This window comes from Anomalospiza imberbis, chromosome 5 (genome assembly GCF_031753505.1).
Source record: "Anomalospiza imberbis isolate Cuckoo-Finch-1a 21T00152 chromosome 5, ASM3175350v1, whole genome shotgun sequence".
In the NCBI taxonomy this organism is placed as follows: domain Eukaryota; kingdom Metazoa; phylum Chordata; class Aves; order Passeriformes; family Viduidae; genus Anomalospiza; species Anomalospiza imberbis.
In genome coordinates, this window is record NC_089685.1 from 3,149,495 (window position 1) to 3,172,582 (window position 23,088).

The 23,088-nt window shown below is 41.8% G+C and overlaps 1 protein-coding gene across 5 annotated transcripts in view; it reads right to left on the bottom strand.

Moving 5' to 3' along the window:
• The window catches only part of MKLN1 (muskelin 1), a 93,371-nt gene that overhangs the window by 20,561 nt on the left and 49,722 nt on the right, over window positions 1-23,088 (bottom strand). For all 5 annotated transcript variants that reach the window (XM_068189386.1, XM_068189384.1, XM_068189385.1 and 2 more), the window contains 3 exons: window positions 7,029-7,241; window positions 4,932-5,153; window positions 3,266-3,395 (listed from right to left, as the gene is read on the bottom strand). In XM_068189386.1, coding sequence (XP_068045487.1) covers window positions 3,266-3,395; window positions 4,932-5,153; window positions 7,029-7,241 — 565 coding nt within the window. The remainder of the gene's footprint in view (window positions 1-3,265; window positions 3,396-4,931; window positions 5,154-7,028; window positions 7,242-23,088) is intronic.

Here is a 23,088-nt window from a genome sequence, read left to right on the forward strand (position 1 = left end):
GCACCTCACAAGATAAAAAGCACATAAGGTCTTTTTGTTTTGTCACAAAACGCTTCCATGGCAAGGGATGTGGTGGCCACTGCAAGACCTTACCTGAACACAGGCACAACATGCCAGGTGTCACTAAGAGCTGATGAAAATGGGACATTGAGGCTGCCTGTCTGAGCTGGATCCCAGCCATGCTGAGCCAGCTGTACTATCTATTTTGATTCATGTTTTTCTGACTTTGCCTTGTTTCCTGGGCTGGGCTGTGTCGCCTCTGTCCGTGGTACTTAACCATGAAATTCACCATCCATCAGGTGCACAGTTCTGTACATGAAATGAGTACCTGCCCAACAAAAGCCCTGGGAGCTTCCCTGGTAGCTTAAAAACAAGGCTTAGCTCTAAAATCTGTAGGCTGCCCTTAAGAACCACTTCACCACTACAATGAGCCACAAGAACTTTTAAGGCTTGCTCACATTTGACTTTGGAAGTTACTTGATGTCAAGGCATGTTAAGATGCTCTGCACATCCTCTTGCAGAAGGAATTCTCCCTCTGAGCAGGAGCTCTGACACACCTGAGTCAGGGCCAGAGGGGATTATCACAGAAACCTCAACCACAAATGTTACCATGAGCTCCCTCAGAGCTGAAATGACTGCCCATGGTTAGTCATGGGACTAAGGGACTCAGGAAAGCTCCCAGTCCAGCCCTTAGGGACACCCGGGACTGGTGGCATCTCCATATCACCTTCAGATATACACCATTTTTGTTTGTTGGTGGGGGGATTTTGTTGTTTGAGTGTTGTTTATGTGCTTTTTAAAGCAATTTAAATTGCTTAAAAATAAATTGTTTAAAAATTAAACTGCTCTAAAAGTGTGTCCCTCAACATAAACAATTCTGCCTCTCCTCCAAACACAAACTCTATTCAACCATACTAAAACACCTCTAATTTGCACCTCTGTCGTCTTCCTTCACATCCAACACATCACCACAGTTGCATGTCTAAATTTGTTAGAATTAGGTATTTTACTCAAGTGATACTTATCACCCATCACTCCCAAACACATCAGCCATCCAAGGAGCTGGTCACAGGATCAATATCAGAGGCACAAACAAAAGCAAAGAAAGGCTGAACAGCACAAATATCTCTGAAGATGAGAGCAGCAAAATCAACATATCATTACCATGGTTTTATAGCATTGCAATAATTCTGTGTTACTGATAATCCTTATTATCCATTTCACTACTTTTTAGAAAAATCTCCCTACTCCACGAGATATTTAAACAAATGCACAATTAAGTTCTTTTAGAAAGGGTAAAAATCAAAATAGCTCCACTAAGAATAGAACTGAATGCCACATGCGAGCCAGGAACAAAATGTAATCATGGGACTTTATAGGAACATCTAGGTCAGGCATCCTCAACTTGACTCATCACACTGAGCAGCTTAAAACTTCACAGCGACCAGGCAGGCAATCACTTTGTTCAGACAGATCAAAATGGTGTATCATTACCTAACAAGAGCACAATAAAGACTTGCTTTTTTGGGGTGAAAATAGTGCTGTCAACATTTGCTGTCTGAATGTAATAAGCATTTTGTTCTCTTCCTGTTAAAATGCAAATTATCCCAGCGTTTTCTTTCAAAAGCAATGGAAACGTTCAAATCTCTTTGTTTACTTTCCACACACAGGAGAACAGTAAACCAAAAAAATCTACTTGTGGATTATTTCCAGTGAGTCATTTTCTTATTAAAAAAAATATAAAATCTTCTATTCATCACTTCAAGGCCTGTGGGAATGGGGAGAAGGGCTACAAATGTACTTCATTTCTCATTTAATTCACTGAACGTTGAAGTTCATACATGAAAAGCAGAGCTCAGTGTCCTGACAAACTCAGTATCTTTAAATCTGAAGTAGACAAAGGTGTCAGCTTAAAGCCACATATTTTCAAGCTTCTGGCTATGAAGACATGTAGCTTGAAAAGATCAAAATGGCAGAATGTTACTAATTTCCTGGAGAAAAAAAAAATCTATTCTTTAAAAGCGCTAAGGACAACAAAGGGAGCGTGGGTGTGTACAGAGCAGCATCAGGCAACGTGCACCTGAATAAAGGAGACAATATGAGCTGGTTCTTTCTTGGAAGCACTTGAGTAAATAAATTACTCCAGAGAATTAGAGCTTTTCTCCCTTATTGGCATAACTAAATTAATGAGCAAACAATAACTCGTCACCACCAATAATTGACTTTAGAATTTCAGTAAAATTACTTGCTAAAAGTTAAGCCTGATCAAAAGGAGGAGGGTAGCCTAAATTCAAGAATAATTACCTTCCTGAGGTTTTTAGTAACTGGAAGAAGAGAAGACTGGCATTGAATATACAAAACATGAGAAATACTCATAACTTTTGTCCCATAGTGGTACGCAGTGCAACTCAAATTTCAAATTCTGACTGGCAGGATGAAGATCAGGGTATTTGTAACAGGAAAATGATGTGCTTATACATGCAGAAAGGCTTTTCAGGAAGAAAGGAACATTTTTCTCTGTCATTTGAGGAGAAAAGGCATGAAATCAGTTATTTATGGTTATGTTACAGGCCTTCTGGGTGTTTTTAAAGACTTCTGTCATACAGAACTATACACAGGATATGTAGCCCCAGTGCTACGAATCACACAGAACTGAAGCTCTGCTCCCTCCTCTTTTTTTTTTTTTTTTTTGCCCTTTTCTGATATTTATTACAACTATAACAGGACAACAGCTTGGTCTCATCTTTCTGGTGACAATAACTTCTGTCCCTCTACTCCAATTCTCTGCCTCTGAGCACCATACTTGCCTTCCTGCAGATTATCTTTATCTTATGGCAATTTTCACTTAGTGAAAACCAGACACTTTCTCCTTTCCAGGCTTAAAGACTTTTTTTCAGATTTTTTTGTCTTCACTAGAGTTTCCAGAAGAGGTATTCTTAGTTCTTATTTTGCTGTTGTTTTTTTGTTTTGTTGTTTTTTTTTTTTTCTTTTGAGGTGCTATGTGGTTTCATGCATCAATTATTTGTATTGTGCTCAAGATGGAGAGTGTCAAATGACAGAAAGGACAGAAGAGCCAGCATAAATTTAATCTGGATAGTGTGGAATTTAGCTGGGTATGGAGGGTTAGTTAATGATGCCAACCTGATCCCACAGGTTGAACTTGGCCTTTCACCTCCATATTTCTCCTTTTACAATATTTCATCTTTCACAGTGTATTTCTCATTTGTTCCAAGGGAATGAAATGATTATGCAGTTATCCTCTTACCCATCCCTGAATCTTTTTTCGTGCCATCTGAGATAATGTCCACGTGGTCACTGTCCACATCATAACTGAAGAAGTCGTTCAAATAAGTCTTTGATCTCTGGCCACCAAATACATATAAGCAGCGATTTTTCTGGAAAAGAGGAGGGGGGAAAACGTCTATACAAGTTCAAGATAGTATGTTGGTCAACTGTGATCATTAACAGCAGTATTTATCATAGAATCATAAGTGGGTTGGGTTGGAAGGGACATTAAAGCCCATCCCCTTCCACTATCCCAGGCTGCTCTGAGTCCTATCCAACCTGGCCTGGAACACGCCCAGGGATCCAGGAGCAGCCATTAATGAATCAAAGAGGAACAGAGATGTCTCTTTTAAGTTTAACATCATTGTGCTCAGGTAACTGATGCAGCCCTGCCTCATCCAGCTTTGACTTCAGAACATTAAAGCAGCAGCTTATCTGTCAAGTTTATTATTAAAGAATTAACAGGGCCCGTCTCTAAAGTCCATCATAAAATCACTGTTAAAAACACAACAGGAACAAAAGACAGATTGTAGGAGAAACCATCCAAGTACCAGCACATTACTAAATTCAGTACAGGCAAATGGCAAGGAGCAAGCCAAGAATAACAGGTTTATTGCTTCTTTCAAGTCTGCCAAGTGGAAAGTCCGTAAGAGGCAGATTATTTTTCTTTCAAATGGTTGAGAAAACAGAAAAGGACTTAAACTTCCATGACCTGTGCTTACAGAAACCAGTATTCTTACATTTACCACGGACACCTATTTGAAAGATCCTCAAATCCTTGTGCAGAATTTTGTGGGGCAGTATGTTTTCCCACCAGATTTTAAAGAACCACGCAAAACAAAATTTTAATTGAAAGCTCACAAAGCCCAGTATTCACTGTAAAAATTCTGATCTTTCACTTGAAAGGGCAGGACAAATAAAATCAGCAATTTCTTCAAATTGGTGGGTTTTGAGTTGATGGTATCAGTAAATATTTAATAGTCACAACCTTAATTTTAATTCTCTTTAGTTCTCTTCTCTTAGACATGTGGTTGATGAACACAACTGGAGAGGCAATGTAAGGTGGTTTTTAATACCCAACATAGAGTAAAATGCTATATACACCTCTCCCCCATCCTTCTGCTTCTCCATGAGGCTCTGGATGAAGTGTCCATAATCCCAGCTGTTTGCAGCTGTTTGCAGCTTCTCAGCACAACAAAGAGCAGCTGGATGCTTCAGCACCAAAGCACTGAGGCCTGTGCAGCTCAATGCACACCCATTAAGTCCCATACCAGTAACAGCACAGAGTATCTACCAGACCAGAAGCTTCTAAATTGCTCTACTGACTTAAAAAGAATATATTTTGAGGTCAAAATGAACCACAGCCTTTAGTTCTATTTACTATTATGATATTAAAATCAACTCTTTAAATTTCACCTTGATTTTTACTTGAAATTTTATTCAGTTGGAGTCATGAAGGCTCTGAAACTTGAATTAGCACCTCCTGTACTTACCAAAGCAGCATCAGAATGTCAGCAAACATTGAATTAACTGAGACAACACATTGCTCAGGAGATTAAAGTGCTCAAAATTTACAAGAAAAACCAAAACCAGATGTTCTCCTTAAAGTCAGACATCATAAATCAAAGTAGGGTGTGGATACTTACAGAATGGAACAACATGCAGTGCCCTATCCGGGACTGGATATCCTCGGGTCCAGCGTTGCAGGAATCCTCCCTCAGAAGTTTCCATGTCTGGCACTGGCAGTCGAAAGCAAACAAGCCACTGAACTGGGGCTCACTGGCTCTGCTGTCGTCCACGCTGCCATTGCAGGTCAGGATTCGGCCTCCAAAGGTGTAGATCATGTGTTTTTCAGAATCCATGCACATCTGCAAGAAGCAGGCAAGCAGTTTTAAGCTTTCACAGTAAGAACTGGACAAGCTGAGATCTAACATTAAAGACCCCTCTCCTGCAAGCAATGCCTACTAAGATAAGTCAGTGCTCTGCACATCGCCCGAGCCTCCAACAAACAGAAAAGGACACAGATCTTCATGGCTGTCAGGTCTTAATCTCATGAAAGAAATTTAAAACACAAGTCTAATTTCTACATGTCATTTAATATGCAAAAGAAAAGACTAAATGTACCCTTCATCAACAAAAAAACCTGCTAATTTCAGGGAAAAGTACTTGAGAGTCTTTCTCAAAGATTTGCAGGGTTCTTTTCCATAGATCCATAGATTCCACAGAAAAGATCCATGGGGATCTTTTCAAGCTACATGCTTATAGCCAGAGTTAACAGAGTATCACCTTTGGCAATGGTTGTGCAAGGGAGAAATTTGAAATCACTGCTAATTCACGGCCCACCAATCCACTGATGCAAAAATCAGTCTGTGATTTGTTACTGAGATTCCACCCCCAGCACACATTTACTGTTATCCCCATTACTGGAAGTGGGGACTTAACCCAGCCAAAGATTCCTTCTGGGACTGCAGCAGAAATATGTTTAATCTCCACTAAACTGAGATTATGGCACACACGAGAAGCACTGCAGCACAAATCAAACCAAACCTCCTGACTCCAGGTGATGTTTTCAGACAAAGTGCAAAGCAGAGGGTTACAAAATACCGGGGGTGGGGGAAGCAAACCAACAAACAGACAAGATTACAGTAAGACAGAGATGCTACTCAGCAAAGCCTACACAAAACACTTCTAGTGCAGCACATTTCTGAAGGTTAAATAAAAACTGCCATCGCAGTAGGTACTGAGGGAGAGAAGTGGGAGAGCTGCAGACTGACAGAAGTCAGTGAGGCCTTTCTTCCCTGAGAGACAGAACAGGGAAAAAAGGAATGATTTCAAGAGGCAAGCAAGGTACCCAGATTAGCCTTGCCAGCTGACAATTTCCTTGTGCCTCTTCCCCAACACCTGGGAGACTGGCACTGGTTATTAATAGAACAGAAAGACTGATTGGCTTTTGTTCTGCAGACATGGCGTATCTTTAATTTTCGGTGTCAGCAGAAAGGCACATTGTGCTGGCAAACAACAGCTTTGGTTACAAAACAGCCAGTACCAATAAAAGCTGATCTTGGGCTGCTTTAAAAATGAGTCCTGATGTGCTGTTTCTTGGCGATGCTCCATTAAAAAAAAAAAAAAAAAAAAATCAATTGAGAACAAAATACCTTATCCAAGTAGACAAAAGCCACCGAACACAACATAAGTCAAGAAGTTTTCAATTTGAACACATGGACAGATGTGACTTTTTAAAGGATTAGTAGCCATTCCTCTAAAGTGTTTTAAGCTCTATAATGAAAGCACATTATGCAATTTTTAAAGGTAACCAATTTGGAAAGAATCCTGCTCCTGTGCTGGCCTCAATCCAGAAGCTTGCTTGGAGTATTCTTCCAAAGGTACCATACACAGCTTTACAAGTTGCTCCCCAAGGCCCTCCAAGCAAAGCATATCTGCAAACCCAGCTCAAGGAGACTGATTAAAACCAGATGAACTGTGCTTTGGGCTTTAATAAAACGTGTTTTAATAAAATGCATTTGTTTGCAAAGGTTTTTATGATTCTTCTGACTCAGTTTGATTAGAGCAACAGCAGCCAGTGGCGTTGAGCAGCAATGCTATTAGGACTTAATTGAGTGCAAATCACACCCTCTTCATCCCTGCTCTGTTACCTGCTACAGCACCTCGAAATGGCAGAGACTACAATCAAAACTGACTTTTACACACTGAGAGCTTGCAGCAGGAGGATGAGTGTGGCTGACCTGATGATCAAACACCAGCTTGGGACCTCCATCTGCTGCAGTGTCCTCGCTCAGCAACATCCAGGTGTTGGTGTCGATGTCGTAGCGGTAGAAGTCACTTTTCAGGGACTTGCTGTTCCTCACGGAGGAATCCAGGTACCGCCCCAGGGTGTAGATCTGCCGTCGCTGGATGTCAATGCACATCTTGTGACAGGACCTGGCACTGGGACCGCTCTGAGAAAGCAAAGGACCACAAAAATGAAGAGAATAATGGATTTGATAATGCTTCAGATAGGTCGCTAAGGGGAAATAAGTATTAGCAGCAGCTAGAAATCCTTGGGGAATTCAGGAAAATCTGCTTGTAAGCAAATACAGGATTAATTTATATCTAACTACAAGAGCACATCCCGTAACTTCTGTCCTTTAGAAAGACACCAGCAAAAACCTTAATGAATTTGTCACAACAAACTTACGATTTGAACCCTTTTTGTCAGATTCCTTAGAAAACAGACAGTTTCACCCAGAAGTGATTCTCAGGCGTGTGAAAACTACTTGATCTTTTAAAATAACAGAAGTCGATGCACATGAGAGGCAAATTAAGATGTCACAGCCTATAAATAACTACACAGGAAGAAGATTAAGAAGTGCTCTATTACAAGAGCCTCTGTTTTATTAATAGGCTGTTTTCTAACAGATCATAAGCAGACACTCCCCCAAGCAATCATATCCCGTAATGGCTCTGGGAAGGTAACAAAAGCACTCCCTGTCCTTCACAAATATGGCCCTCCCAGTCTCCAGCTGAAAGAAAGTTTCCCACGGTAAGCAAAACTGCTCTGAGTTATGATCTTCAAGAGAAACACATAGAGTGCCCCATGTCAAATTATGATGGGCTTAATCCATCCAGGAGTGCTCAAGTTAAATCATAGAGTAATTTATTTAATGACATTATGATGATGATTGTGCAGTACTGGGCAGTTTCCTTTCTGCTTCCCATATCTCATTTTAAGGCCCTTCACAGACTGTTTCCTAAAGCAAAAGAGTGATGTTCTGGTACACCAAAACATTACAAAGGAAGGTTTGCAAAGCCTTATGTGCAAAATATCAGATGAAAAACATCGTATCATGAGTATAGATCAATTCTGTAGTTTATTTTGACACAGCTGGGTGCCAGGACACAGAGAATGGCTTCCCACTGACAGAGGGCAGGTTTAAATTAGATATGGGGAAGAAATTCTTCCCTGTGAGGGTGGTGAGGCCTTGGCACAGGTTGCCCAGAGAAGCTGTGGCTGCCCCTGGATCCCTGAACTGTCCAAGACCAGGCTGGATATGGCCTGGAGCAACCTGGGATAGTGGAAGGTGTCCCTGCCCATGGCAGGGCATTGGAATGGGATGATCTTTAAGGTCCCTTCCAACCCAAACCATTCTGGGATTCTACACAAAAAAAATCTATTAAAAACTATAGAAAAGTAAAGATTAGGCAAGCAGGCAAGAATATAGCAAATCTTTAAAATCATTATTGAAAACTTATAGTTAAAGAAAAGTAGCTACATCACACCAAAAAAACAGCACAATAGTTGCTCTGCACGCTACTAAGTATTGCCATATGAAAATATCTTCATAATTGTACCCTTTCACTTAAATTCTATTGAAATTTAAAGTACACTAATGGAATGCACATCACTAAATTGGATAAAACAAGAAAGGAAGCATTACATCTTTGTTGTCAAAAGCCTTTACTATTCACGTTACAGAATTCAATTTCTTGATTAAGCAATGGTTCCAGGAAACGGTTTACAGTAGCTCAAAAGACCATGTGAAGAGGTGAACTGAATTGTTCATATTTTGCAAATATGAAGCATTATGTCGGCAATGATTACAGCTTTGAGGATTAGTTACTTCAGGGTAATTAGGATAATTTTATTTTCTGGAAAAAAAAAAGTACTGATAGCAGTGAAATATTAGCATAAAATCCTGAAATGCAGCAAAAGCTCATTGATTGCCTTTGGTCACGAAGGAAGATGACACAGAAAGCAACAACACAATTGTCTTTGTTCCTAGAAAATACAAAAACAGTATCTGCAGAAGACCCTATTCCAAACACACAGGGGAGTTCCTTGCATGAGAAGCACCAATCTCTGCACTCACAAAGTCAGCCCCTGGTTCACAAGTAAATCACCCCAGTGTGCAAAGTCCATCCCAAGCCATGGAGCTGGGACAGGGAGGGATATGGCACCGCTCCCCTGCCAATGAGCACCTATTTGCCTTGGCACAGCTGCCTTGTGGGTGTGATGCGAGGACCCACCTGTGTTTTCTGACCATCCCCCCTGGCAGGTCACTGCAGATTTTAATGGAATTGGACAACTTAAGAATCATTCTCCCACTCTCTCACCTCTACAGGGACTAAATTAAATCCTCCCAAACTTGTTCAAATAATGTCTTTGGCACTTTCAGGAGTAAATCTCCAATTTAGCAATTTCCAGATCTGCCTTTCCATGGAAAGCTACATCATCAACCAAAATTTGTTTGAGCACAGACACAAGGCTGAGATGCTTCACAACTCAATACCTGTTTCAAGGCAATGGCACCAAAAACACAGTTGCTACACTAAATATGCAACATACAGATTTCCTAAGACTATTTTAAAATGAGAAAAGAATTCAGGAAAATTACCGTTTTTCTTTAATTACATCTTGGCCACATCTCACACAGTAATATCCGCTTTCTTAAAGAGCTCTTAAGGTTAACATTCCATCTCTACAGACACAGAATCTTCATCATCTCAAGTTCATGCAAGAACTTCAGCTCTACCAAACTGCAGAGCCTGCCACAGCATGAACTATCCCTTGCAATACAGGAAGCTTCATCCAATTTGAAATCTGTTCTCCAAGAAAACTGGAGTTCTGCCTGCACACCACTCACAAGATCACAAGGAACCTGCCAAAGTTTCCCCCTTAGCTTACATGTTTACCAAAATGAGTAAATAACTCCATTAACAGTGATACATGCTGGTTTGACAATTAAGGCAGAAAAGGGGAAAGGTCTAAATCTGTGTTCACTTCTGAGTTCAGCCTGACCATGGCAGCCCTTGTAGCTCAAATGTACTTCTAAGAGTGACACAAAGTCAATTTACAAAGACACTACAAAAGAGTAAAAAGCTTCAAGGCACATGTGATGAATCAAGTGCCCGTGGGTGGCTGCGAATGTTCATCCAAAGCCGTGTGGTTACAACAGCAGCCTGTTGTTCACACGAGGAACACTCCGCCACAGCTTGTCATGGACACAGCAATCCAGTAAATTCAAACAGGAAAGTTTCTTGATTCCACAAGTGCTCAAAGAATCTGACCCTTTAAAAGCAATGAGTGGGAAAAACTGACCATGACAGAGATGACTCTCTAACCCAAGGCTGAAGAGATCAAGCATGGCTAGAGAGCAAAAGAGCAACCTTTTGTACCCCTGCCAGGATGTAGGCTGGTGATCCATTAATTAATGTCCCAGGCGGAGTGGATCTTACAAGAGATCGCTATGCCCTTCTTCAAATTCAGGCCTCATCACCAAGTCACCAAGTCACAGTTTTGCCAAGTTGCTTCTGTGACTGTCTGAACTCATAAAAAACGCATGCAAAACTCCTCATCTCTGGAAGTGTTCAAGGCCAGTGGATGGGGCCCTCAGCAGCCTGGCCTGGTGGAAGGTGTCCTTGCCCACGGCAGGGGGTGAAACTAGAGGGTCTTTAAGGTCCATCCCATCCCAAACCATTCTGTGATTTTATAATTAAGTGCTTTACTTTAGATCTGGTTTCTTCTAAGTTGTTACACATGGAATCCACATTTTTGCAGATGAAGCTTCACGACCTGATTGACTGAGGTAGTAGAGGTGTCAATTCCCAAACAGAGCCCATCTTCCATAAGACTCTGAAAGTCACATCCAGTAACAGCACCCAATGACCTGAACAAATACTGGCTCTGGGGACTCCTTCCAATTCTCATCAGAAAGCTCCTGGCACACACACTGCAGAAACCACACGTGAAAGGGGCTTGTGACTGGGCTAAGTCCTTATTCAGATGGCAATAAGTGTGTCAGGCTGCTTTGGCCAGTGCCTCAGCTGCTGCCAAGGCTGCGATGGCAAGAGGAAAGCATTAGCATATCACATTTCTAACCTACAGGACACCAAACAATACCAAAAACTACTAAGCACAAGCACTGCTGGGTTTGTGTGGGACTCAATAAGTGCCCGCACAGAGCCAGGAGTGACCTGAACAAAGTGGCTCTGTGCCACCCAGCTCCACCATACAATCAGCACAGCACAATAACAGCTAAAACAGATTAAACAGCATGTGCAGGGTCCTGTTTGGAAGTGCTACAAAATACCAAGCTTTATGGCCAGCTCCAAGGCTCTTCTTTAAACAGGTTGGTGTTGACGCAACTCCTCCAGTCTCTACAGCATAGATAAATGGGCTGGTGAGGGTGGGATGGTGGGGAAAGGAAGAGAGGCTGTATGGCCAGGAGCACTTAAGAAAGGCTTTCAATCCTTTAAGCGCCCAGGGCCAAATAGGATTTTTAGGTTTCGTCAGTGCTACACGAAATTCAATTGTGCAATGCCAAGTGAATACACAGTATACTTTATGAAAAGCCTTCTCAACATGCTAAGCCACTTTATAAAATCTAATTAGAGCTTTCTTCATTTAACTTGCAAATGCTGAAAGCAATTATCCCACTTAAGGACTAACTTACAAAACGTTTTCAAAAAGCAACACAACAGCATTGAGAGACAACACCGCCTCCTTAGAATAATTGATTTGTTCCTATACAGGGGAGAAAGGATTGGGACTCAACTCCTTAGGGTAGGGTCTGCTCAAATCACTATTTATGCCAGAATCAGCAGGCATCATCTTAGCAACAGCATCCTGGAATGCTACATTAAGGCACAGACATGATAGCTTTCATTTTTTGGTTTGTTTTTAAATAAATGTCCTATGAACCTCCTTTAATGAGAACATGACCCCAGGAAGCCGGTTCCACTGCCCATCCCAAACAAAAACTGGGGGAGCTTGGCTTCTTCTGGTTATCATAACCTTTTGCAAATAAAGGGGTTTCAGTTGCAAGAAAAATCTGTTTTATTCAGACCAATCCAGATGAAAAACCTCAGGAGCAAGCCTGGATCCCGTTCAAGAGTCAGGGAAATAAAAACAAAGAACAGCTGACTAATTCTCCGTTCTTGGTCCTGTAAAAGACTGAGTGGAATGTGAACACTGCCTCCAGTATGAAGTTCAAAAATAAGCGTCATGAGGTAAATGCTCTTGTCCTAAAGCAAACTAGGACGAGGACATAAAAAGACACAAACAACCTACTTTGTTTCCAGTCCTGAGAGCAGCCTGTCAGGCAACAAATAGTCCCTCCTGCCTACACACAATTGCAGAGATTAATTGCTCTCATTTCCCAGTTTTGGACTATAATTCGTTTCCTCCTCCACCCCCGCCCCCCCCAAAAAAAGGGGGAAAAGTTCTCCACAAACTTGAAAATTAAAGGAAATGCACATTATTCCTGGCATTAATTCAAGTCCATGTGCTTTAAGATTAGAGCTTGTTAGTGCTTTATCAATGCCAGTCTACAGGCTAATGCGCTCCCAAAATGTTTAATATGAGCCGCAGCAAAGATTTGCTTTGCTCTAGATGAGCACTAAATTCAACAAGAGTAACAACTGCAGCCATACAACAAAATAAAACACTTTCATCCCATACAGGTTACTCACAGAAGGCATTTTAAGTCTATCATAACCTAAAGGTGCCAGAAACATAAGAAAGTAATTTAATCTATTCCTTTTTTTTTTTTTAATGGTAGCATGGAGAATTTGTATGGTCCCTCAACACAAAACAGGAGCTGGGGGCTGATGTATTGTTCCTATCACCCACAAAATCACCGATGATGCGCCAGGAGCACCAAACCACCAGAGGGAGGGTCCTGCACGTCCAGTCACACAAAAAGAGCATCACAGTCGTGCTCAAGGCCAGAGCAGCCCAGCACAGGCACATGGCAGGGGCTCAGAGCCCTCTGTACGAGTTTTTTCAGCGTGAAACACCCTCCCTCAAACAGCACATCCCAGCTTCCTACTCTGTAGGACAGCAAATGTCAGTGCCACCTGCGTCATTTGATATCCAAGACTAGACAGCTCCAGCACTAGAATTAAAAACCTTTGGATGTCACACAGGGTAGATGCAGCAAAGGACTGAATGTTTCTAGGACCATGAAATGGGAGTTTAGCTCCAAAAAACGTATTTTACATACTCAATGTACACTCCATCCTTTAAATCACTGCAAATAATCCCTGGAAGTGTTCACGGCCAGGTTGGATGGGGCTTGGAGCAACCTGGTCTAGTGGAAGGTGTCCCTTGCCTATGGCAGAGGTTTGGGACTAGATGCTCTCTAAAGTCCCTTCCAACCTTTAACATTTCATGATTCTTGGCACTATTTATAAAAGTAACAGATATTCCAACTAAATTTTAAGGCTGATTTACCAGTTATAGAGAGTTTTTCTGAGATCATGCAAGTTCATTAGCCACAGATTGGTTTGGGTTGGAAGGGACCTTAAAGCTCATCCAGTCCCACTCCCCTGCCTTCCACTATCCCAGGTTGCTCCAAGCCCCAGAGACTGGACATTTCCAGGGATGGGGCAGCCACAGCTTCTCTAGAAAACTCTTACATATAAGTTAAATATTTTCTGCCAAAAAAATATTTTGGGAAGCCTAAGAAATAGACCAGAATCTATCTAAGAGTCATCATGCCGAAAACTCAGGACCAGTATTGGAAAGCCATAAATTTACACAATTTTTCACACGATAGAGTTAAATGCCTTATGATAAATATTAGGTTTGGATATTAAAAAGTTATAATTAACTATTAATAAGTCCAGGCACAGCCAGGACAGGAAGACACCCTCGATCAGGTTGTTGACACAGAATCTGAGCTATGGCTAATCTGCTTACTGGTGCCCTCCTACAGAGATGCCACGGGATAGCTTTACCAGCAAAGTCCTTTCTGGGCATCTGACTCAGACATGATGGAGCAGATTAAAGTCAGAGGCAGCTTTTAGCACACAGTTTTGTGTGCATACCTCTTCAAGGTGGGAAAACAATAAAATTAAACAGGATGAAGCTTTCTTTTTCCCCTTCCTAAAAGCACGCTCACACTTGGGACAGTCCTAATTTCCCACTGTTGATGCTGCGTGGCCTTGAGCTGAGCCTGCCACAAAGAGACTTTCCCTGCTTAAATCAGAATTAAAAAAATAAATGGCCTGATGTTCTATTTTTGAAAGACGGTTCAATGAGCTTATAAGTCAAATGATCAGGCTCAGAGATCATACAACACAATCCTTATGACAGCAGTGGGCTGGATTTGGTGATCCTTGACAGTCCAACTGTTCCAGTCTGAACATGAACTTGACTCCAAGTCTTTGCTCCATCCTTCAGGGATCAGCCCAGGTTTATCAGAGCACAGACTCAGTGCAGCCCATGAGCACTGCTATGAAAACAAATAGATAATGGCTCTATTCTCATGAAATTATTATTTATTAGCCTCCCTGCCAGCCTGCTTGTAGAAATAACTAATTTGAGAGTATTTTCATAAAGGAATAAATTAATACATGATATTCTGGCTTTTGATGTGCCCTGGTAAGGCACCTCTAAAGACCAAGTGTGTCCTTGCAGCTGAACTTCCCAAAACACCAACATTGTGCTTTGACAGCTGTGCTGCCTGAGTTCTCCTACAGGGCAGAAACAGCTTTGGCAGCCACTGCCTGAGGAATTGCCAGTGCAGGAGCCACATTCCTGGATCTCCTGAGCTCTCTGTTCTCACACCAAGGTATCATCAAGGCCTTCCAGCAATGCATAACACCATGGATCTTATGGTGCAGTAAAACAAGACATCTTACAAGCCAGTGGAAAGGGGAAAAAGTTCCTATATCTTCAACCATGTAAATACTGGAAAATAATTTGTGGCCACTTAGTATTTAAAATGAGGTTATAAAAAAAGATGAAGAGGAATTTTTACACAGGCAGATAGTGACAGGACAAGGTGGAACAGTTTTAAAGTGAAGAGGAGACATTTAGATCAGCTATTAGAAGGAAATTCTCTGCTCAGGAGGGTGGTGAGGCCCTGGCATAGGGTGACCAGAGAAGATGTGGCTCTCCCTGGATCCCTGGAAGTGCCCAAGGCCAAGTTGGATGGGATTTGGAGCAACCTGGGATAGTGGAAGGTGTCCCAGTGCATGGCAGGGGGTGGAATGAGTTGATCTTTAAGGTCCCTTCCAAGCCGAACCATTCGGTAATTCTTTAATTTATCTGGAGAAGGTTGCAGGAATTTGTATGAAGGTCTTGTGCAGGCTTTAGTTTACAGTCAAAAATACAAGTCATCCAACCTTTGTGATTCAGCTTACAAATGCAAACCAGAGAAATACTGAAGGTATACCCCAGTACATGGTGACCTTGCAGCAAAAGGACATCAGTTCTGTGCTATTCCTAACAAAAGGCACAATTCACCTGCAAACAAAGTGCTGCTCACACTGGTGAAATGTGAAAAAAGTTTCAACTTCTTAAATTTTACCAAGTAAATCGTCAGTTTGTTCCACATCCACTGCTCAGCTTTGCTTTCAACAACGCTGATGAAATGTAACAGATAACCCACCAGACAACCAGAGCTTTCACCAGCTCTGAGATGGGCCCTCAGGACAACATCCCTCGTGTGCCGAATTTAACTAACCCCATTAACAATTGCAGGATGTTGAATGAGGTCATTTTTGCATGCATCACAAGTTCACGCTGTCCTCTCGTTACCAGTAACAATGGCCAGCAAAGGTCCAGCCAAGAGAGATTTTTCCATGGACACAAACTACTCAGCTGAGCTACAGCCCCACTTGCAGACCAGAAGGCTGAAAAAATTTAACTGGCTGCTTATAAACTGCTTAGCCACAAAGGTTACAAGCAAGGCTACACTTTTGGAAGTTAATTTTTTTTTTTTTTTTGTAATCAATTGTCCTTGAGATGGCAGTGATAGACAAACATGAAATTCTAGGTCTAAATCCTTCGACAGCCACAGGCTCTCAGATGTTCCTGAGAAAGTGAAAACAGTTTTGAACTGTGACAAAAGAGTAGTTTGCACCCGAAGGTGCTGGCAAGTTGTAAAAGTGGCTGTTTAATTTCCTAGAGCCCAGTATCAGTAACATCTCCATCAAATGCAAGTCCTGGAAAACTCATGGATTAACTCCTATTAAACACACAAAGCTCTTTCAGATAGATCTGAATTCAACACATTATTGCACCAGCCATTGTGCCAATAAGTTCTCTTGAGACACTCCAGAAAGCTCAATTCCCAATTACCTCCAAAACCCAGATGCTGAAATATCTCAGTAGCAAGGTCCACAAAAACTTACTACATTTTCAAGCACGTAATTATCCAGACAATTTAGCTACAGATTTGTCTGTGATACTACTTGAGACTGCTTCCCCTTTGTTACCACCTTGGGATAACTGATATTTCTTCAGGGATTTCTGTATTTGTACAGATTGAGCAATGTTAATGTAACATTAATGTAACAAGTCTCTCAGTGTAGCTGAAATAAGACATTACTCTACTCCCAAGGCAAAATTGACTGGTGTGCGAAGCTACTTTCACTCACTGGTGAAAGAGTTAAGTTTTCCTTCCACCTCTATATATTCTCCTATTTCTTTAAAATCCTTTTATTTAAATCCCTTCAGTGTGAAATGCTGGGGTCCTGGCATTCCAGCTGGCTCATCTCACAGGTGCATATTTCTGTGTCTTTAAAAGCCAAAAGGATATAAATCAGAATTCCTTGTGCCAACATCAGTCTCTTCACCAAATCTTTACCTGAAAATCCTGTAATGCCATTTTTCCCCCAGGATGCATCCACAGCCACCCAAGAATGACTCTACACTGCCTCATCTACCATTTACAGGGAATTGCAAAATGCATTAGGATGATGCAATAAAGCCATGTAAGTAAAATAAAGTTCCATTCCAGACCAGAGATCAGAGCATCAAACTCATCATAAGCTCTAGCTGAAGTGGTGATTTTTATCGGAACATAAACGCCACAAATCAGCTGTGCCTGATGCATCACTTCAAGGTCTAAAAGTAGTTTTACTTTGCAGCTGAAAGCTTTATGATGACTTGGAAATTCAGCATAACCTGAAGACTGGCATGCACAAGCTCCAGGGCTGCCAAAGTTGTGCAGCCTCCAGAACATCGGGCACAAGGCATTTATTTAATGCTCCTTTCTCCATGAGACTGACTCGAACAGCAGCGTGTGGAGGAAAAGGACCTCCACACATTCAAACACCTGGTGTGAGGAATAACTGAAGTTTGGATGCTTTTCTGGGCTTTTTTTCATGCTGGAAGCAAGAAATACAGGCACCTAGTGGGGTAACTGAATAGCTTAAGACCTGAAGCTGTTTTCCAATGTGGATGATATTTTCCTTAAAAAAATGTCAAAGTTAAAAAAAGACAAATAAACCAGGATTAAGAGAACAGAACTCTTGAGGCACACAAGATAGTATAAGCACATAAGTTAGCTTCAAAAGCTGAAAACCTTTTCCAAAAAGTTTATTTAAAAATAAATTCTTTTTAAAAGCTGAGGTGCGACTCCCTCAACAGGGGCTTTTTTGCTTTAGGCTGCCTGAGTGGAAATCACTGGGGATGTCAGTTAGGCATATGTGAAAGTCTCACTCAAACGTTCTGGTGAAAGAATACTGGCTTAGAACATTTTAAACCATTATGCTACTAAATAGGGAGGAAAATAAACCATTAGCCTGTGATATTTAGGATCAGCCTAGGATACTTTTCATTTGGTTCACTCCAGCATCTGCTGTTTTTGTCCCTACTTTTGTAGGCATTTGCACTATTTAGGGAGTTGGCTCTGAGGTACGTCTGCAGTATCCAAGTTTCTTTCAGGGACAGCTGCCTTCTCCCTATGTGCTTTTGCAGCACCAGGAATCTCGTACAACTGAGCATCTGTACCACTGGAACTGCTCAGCAGTAGGACATGGCAGACTTGCTGTATTAGATCTCAAGTCCGTAAACATCACAATATTTGCAACAAAAAGCCCCTCAAGTCACTTGAAGTGTCTTCCAAACTGTATCACCATCTGTGGGAAGAAGTCAATATTTGAGACTAGTTCAGTTCCTACACTTCAAACAGCACAGGGTAAAAGCTTTACATTGATATGCTCATGTACTGTTGCACTGCACCCAAAAAAACAGTCAGAGGTGTCACAAACTCCTACCAAAAATGCTTCTGTGGTAATATGACACTGAAAGCTTTGGGTAAATTCATCCATGTCAACAAATGCAAAGAAATGCATGCAGAGACGGGAGAAAATTTAACTGGAAATACAATAGCAGCTGAAATTCCCCCTGGCCTCACCATTAGATCTTTCTACACTTGTCAGCTTTTACTTTCAGCATCCTAGAAAAGCACTTTCTGTTCACAGCAAACTGACACCTCGCAATATACCCATTTTCTACATCATTTTGAACCTAATGAACAGGAGGCACTTGTTGACCTGCACTCTCCTTCATTGTGAACAAAGATTTATCCTCTCAAGCAGTTAAACCATGACAAGACCTTCACTTCTACCTTTGCTAAGGAAACACTTCAACAATTTTTGAGAGAAACACAGTGTCACCTAAACCTAACCCATTTACACAATTTCCATGTCCTTCACAGAGCTGATTGGTGAGCAGGATTTTCCTCTGAAGAAGCCAGAATGAGGATGAGTCAATGTATTTTCCAAGAAGCAGCACAGAAGGTACCAATCAGTGCAGTGACACTGTTTGAAGGGAGATCCCCTCCATCTCTTGTCTCTAGGAAATACTAAAACAAGGTAGAGGAATACCAGAGACACACAAAATATGCCAATTATCACACTGCTTTAGTCTCATTTATCTGAGCTCCAGAGGCATCAACACCCCTCAGCATTTTGATCCTATTTCAAAATCTCCTGACTATCAATTTACACCACACGAAGTCTTTCTTACATTTAAAATTGCTCTCCTGCACCAGTTTTAACTAAATTACCCATCTTTCAAAAGAGAAAGCTGCTGCTTGGAAACTAGAAATAGACATCAAAACACACACATGAAATTTCCCTGTTAATGGACACTAGCCTAGAGTAAAAATGTCCAAGGAATTAAAAAGTTTGTTTTTTTAGAACTATTTATTCCCTAATCCTGAAGAGGTCCGTTGATCTACAGCCCCAAAAAACCCTGAAGACAACAGCATTTGTCAGAACATTCCACTTGATTCAGGGTAGAAACTCTTAAAGGCTCTTAAATGAAACACATTTTGTCTGTGCCTTGTAACAGCTGATTCACAGGGCTGTCACACACTCCAGAGAGAAGCTGTGGCTAAGCTGAGAGGTCCTAAGCTGCTCCATGGAGCATCTCCCTGGAAAGATTCAGGCTTAAGGAAGAGGATTTGACAGGCACAGCAGGAGTCCTGCTGGATCCATACTCTGAAGCGATGGTGGGGTTTGTTTGTCCATCAGCAGGTCCTCCAGACCGTGTTTTCATGCTGTAGGTGATCAGCTACTCCAGCAGTGGCCTGAGCATTTTGTCCAGACATACAAGACAGACATAAGGTGCTGGAGCATATCCAGGAAAGAGAACGGAGCTGGGAAGGGAATGGAGCCCCAGGAGAGGCTGAGGGAGCTGGGAAGGGGCTCAGCCTGGAGCAAAGGAAGCTCAGGGAGACCTTGTGGCTCTGCACGAGTCCCTGACAGCAGGGGACAGCCAGGGGGCTCGGGCTGTGCTCCAGGGAACAGGGACAGGAGGAGAGGGAACAGCCTCAAGTTACACCAGGAGAAGTCAAGCTTCGATATTTGGGAAAATTTCTTCATTGAAATGGTCTTCCATCCCTGGCACAGCTGCCCAAGGCAGTGATGGAGTCCCTGTCCCTGGAGGAATTCAAAAGCCATGTGGATGTGAGACCTGGGGACATGGTTTAGTGGTGGCCTTGGCAGTGCTGAGAGAACAGTTGGAGTTGATCTTAGAGGGCGTTTCCAACCTAACTATTCAATGATCTATGAAAAAGAGCTATGGAAAATCAGCTTTGGTGGTCTATTGTTAAAAAAGACAAATGCAACTTCAGGTGACAGACACCTCAGTGGAAAATGTTGAAAAACAGCAGCAAAAACATTTTCTGAAAAGGTCACACAACGTTTTCCTAATGCACTGTAACAGAAGCTCCTGGTATCCTTATCCCAAAAGCATTACTCTGCATTATCCCTACAATAACACTGGACAGGATGCAACTTTCACCATATTTCACTCTTATCCAAGTTTAATTATTGACTGGCTAATTTAACCACTGCCACTGATTAATTAGAATAAAAATGCCAGAAGCAGAACTAGCACAATACAACAAAACAAGATTAAGCTCCACTGGAATCTACTCTGAATATTTTTTAAAATTCCATGTCAAGAGACATTTCCTTTTTGCAAATTGTTTGTGAGCAGTTGATGTCCCTATTAGAGAAACATCTGGAGTCTTTGTTTTTGAATATACTTCTCAACATTTGAGATTGACCTTTTCATTTGTAAATCAGGTTTCATCCAGATCTCTTTGGAAAAAAAACCACAACCCACTGCTAGTTTCCATGTACAGCAGCTGCCAGCTCACTGTACCTCAGAAAGTCACCAAAACCCTGAACTACACTTCAGGAGGCCTCCTGAACACTGCTGAATGTATCACAGCATCATGGAATGCTTTGGATGGGAAGGGACTTTAAAGCCCATCCACTGCTCCCCCCTGCTGTGGGCAGGGACACCTTCCACTATGCCAGGCTGCTCCAAGCCCCATCCAACCTGGCCTTGGACGTTTCCAGGGATCCAGGGGCAGCCACAGCTTCTCTGGGCACCCTGTGCTAGGGCCTCACCACCCTCCCAGTCAGGGATTCCTTCCCAGTATCCCATCTAACCCTGCCCTCTGGCACTGGAAAACAATTCCCCCTTGTCCTAGTACACCATGCCTTTGTCCTAAGTCCCTCTCCAGCTCTCCTGAAACTCTTCAAGGCACTGGCAGGGGATTTGAGCTCTCCCTGGAGCCTTCTCTTCTCCAGGTGAACAACCCTAGCTCTGCCAGCCTGGCTCCAGAGCAGAAATGCTAAAGTCCACATCATCCACCAACACCTCAAGTCCTTCTCCTCCTCCTCCTCAGGGCTGCTCTTGGATCCATTCTCTGCTTGGCCTCTATCTGTTCTTGGAATTGCCCCAATCCATGTGCAGGACCTTGTACTTGGCCTTGTTGAACTCCACAAGGCTCACAGGGGCCCCACCTCACAAGTTTGTCACAGAGAGTTCTTCCAGAATTCCCTTTCCAAAGCCATGTTTCTCCACACTTTATTAAGTACATCCCTTCTTTAAAATTCCTCATACATTCAAGCAAGTCTCCACTTTTTAAAAATTCCTCTTTCTTCCTCTCCTCACTAGACCCTTCCCATCTTCCATCTGAATTTCCTGAATTTCCATAACACTCTGCTAACATTTTTGCCTCCAAAAATCTCTTTATAATTATTTAATCACATCAACTCACAACTCTTCTACTGTGTCTCCTCCACAGCTCTCCTTTTGTGCATCCCTCCTTCCTCCCATCCCAGTCTTACCCTGCTGGAGTCAGGTATGAGGAATCTAGAGAGAAAATACCCCAGCCAGGCCTCCTAAGCTTAAGAAAAACTCAACTGGATGTGGCACGACCCAAGCAAGAAGGAAACACATATCTTAAACACCAGACTGACCCACACTGATTTGTGCAGGAACAAAACACAGCAGCCCCTTTTTGACTAAACAGTACATAAATATAACAATTTTACCTCTCCACAGCTCTGATAAATCAGAGTATCATGTTCAGTTTTGTTATTGCCCATTTTGTAAAGGATGTTCCAATCAGTAAGTACATGACACAGAGATTCGAGGGCTACAGGAAATGCCTGTGAGACTTTATTATTTTTTTTTTTCAGCTCAGGCTATTTGTCCTACTTGATCACAACTGCTAAAAAACTTTTGCCATGAAAAAAAAAGAGAATATTCAAGTGTTATTTAATCTGGTAAGGAAGCTCACAAAATTAGTCATGACAAGTAACTGAGAAATACAAATGAGAAACAAGATGTTTTTCTACTGTTTTCAGATAGTTGAGGAAATAAACTCCTGAATTTGTCAAAAAGTGGTGGGATCTCAAACTTTTCACACCTCCAAGAAGAGGTGGCATGAATTTTCCTCTGACAAACAAATAATGAACACAAAATACAATAACCACACAAAACTTGAAGATCTTACTGTACAGTAAAATGAATTACAGAAACCCAAGGTACTGGACTTTTTTTGTCTGGTCCTATAAGAAGATCTTAGTGTACAGTGAAATGAATTACAGAAACCCAAGGTACTGGACTTTTTTTGTCTGGTCCTATAAGAAGATCTTAGTGTACAGTGAAATGAATTACAGAAACCCAAGGTATTGGACTTTTTTTGTCTGGTCCTATAACCCAAGCTACATTCATTTCAGGTTTCACACGTCAAATACTGAGCAAAACAGGCCAAGGAAAATGGTTCAAATGAATTCCACGAAAGCTCTTGGGGTTGTGTAGCCTTTGGCAGTAACCCCTGTCCTCTAGATTTCCATCTGGTAGTTGTCCATTTCTATTCATTTTTGACAGAAGCTAAAAAATAAACAATTGGTTTCTGAAGCTCAAACACCAGGATCGGGTCTGAAATGTTCATTAGCAAGTTCTTGGAACCTTCCAGTGGGAGGTGTCCCTGCCCATGGCAGCAGGGCTGGAACTGGATGATCTTTAAGGTCTCTTCCAACCCAAAACATTCTGTGATAAGTCTGGTTGTTCAGCCACACAAATTTATTTAACTCGTGCTCTACTTGCTGAGCTGATTTTTTAGCCGATCATTTCTGCTTTTGAGAAACAAACCTTTCCCCTCCAGGAATCTTAGCACTTCAAAGCCATCTCCAGCTCATATTTTCCCCACGTAAGCATTTCAAAAGTCTTCAGAACTTGAAGGTCTGAACTCTGTG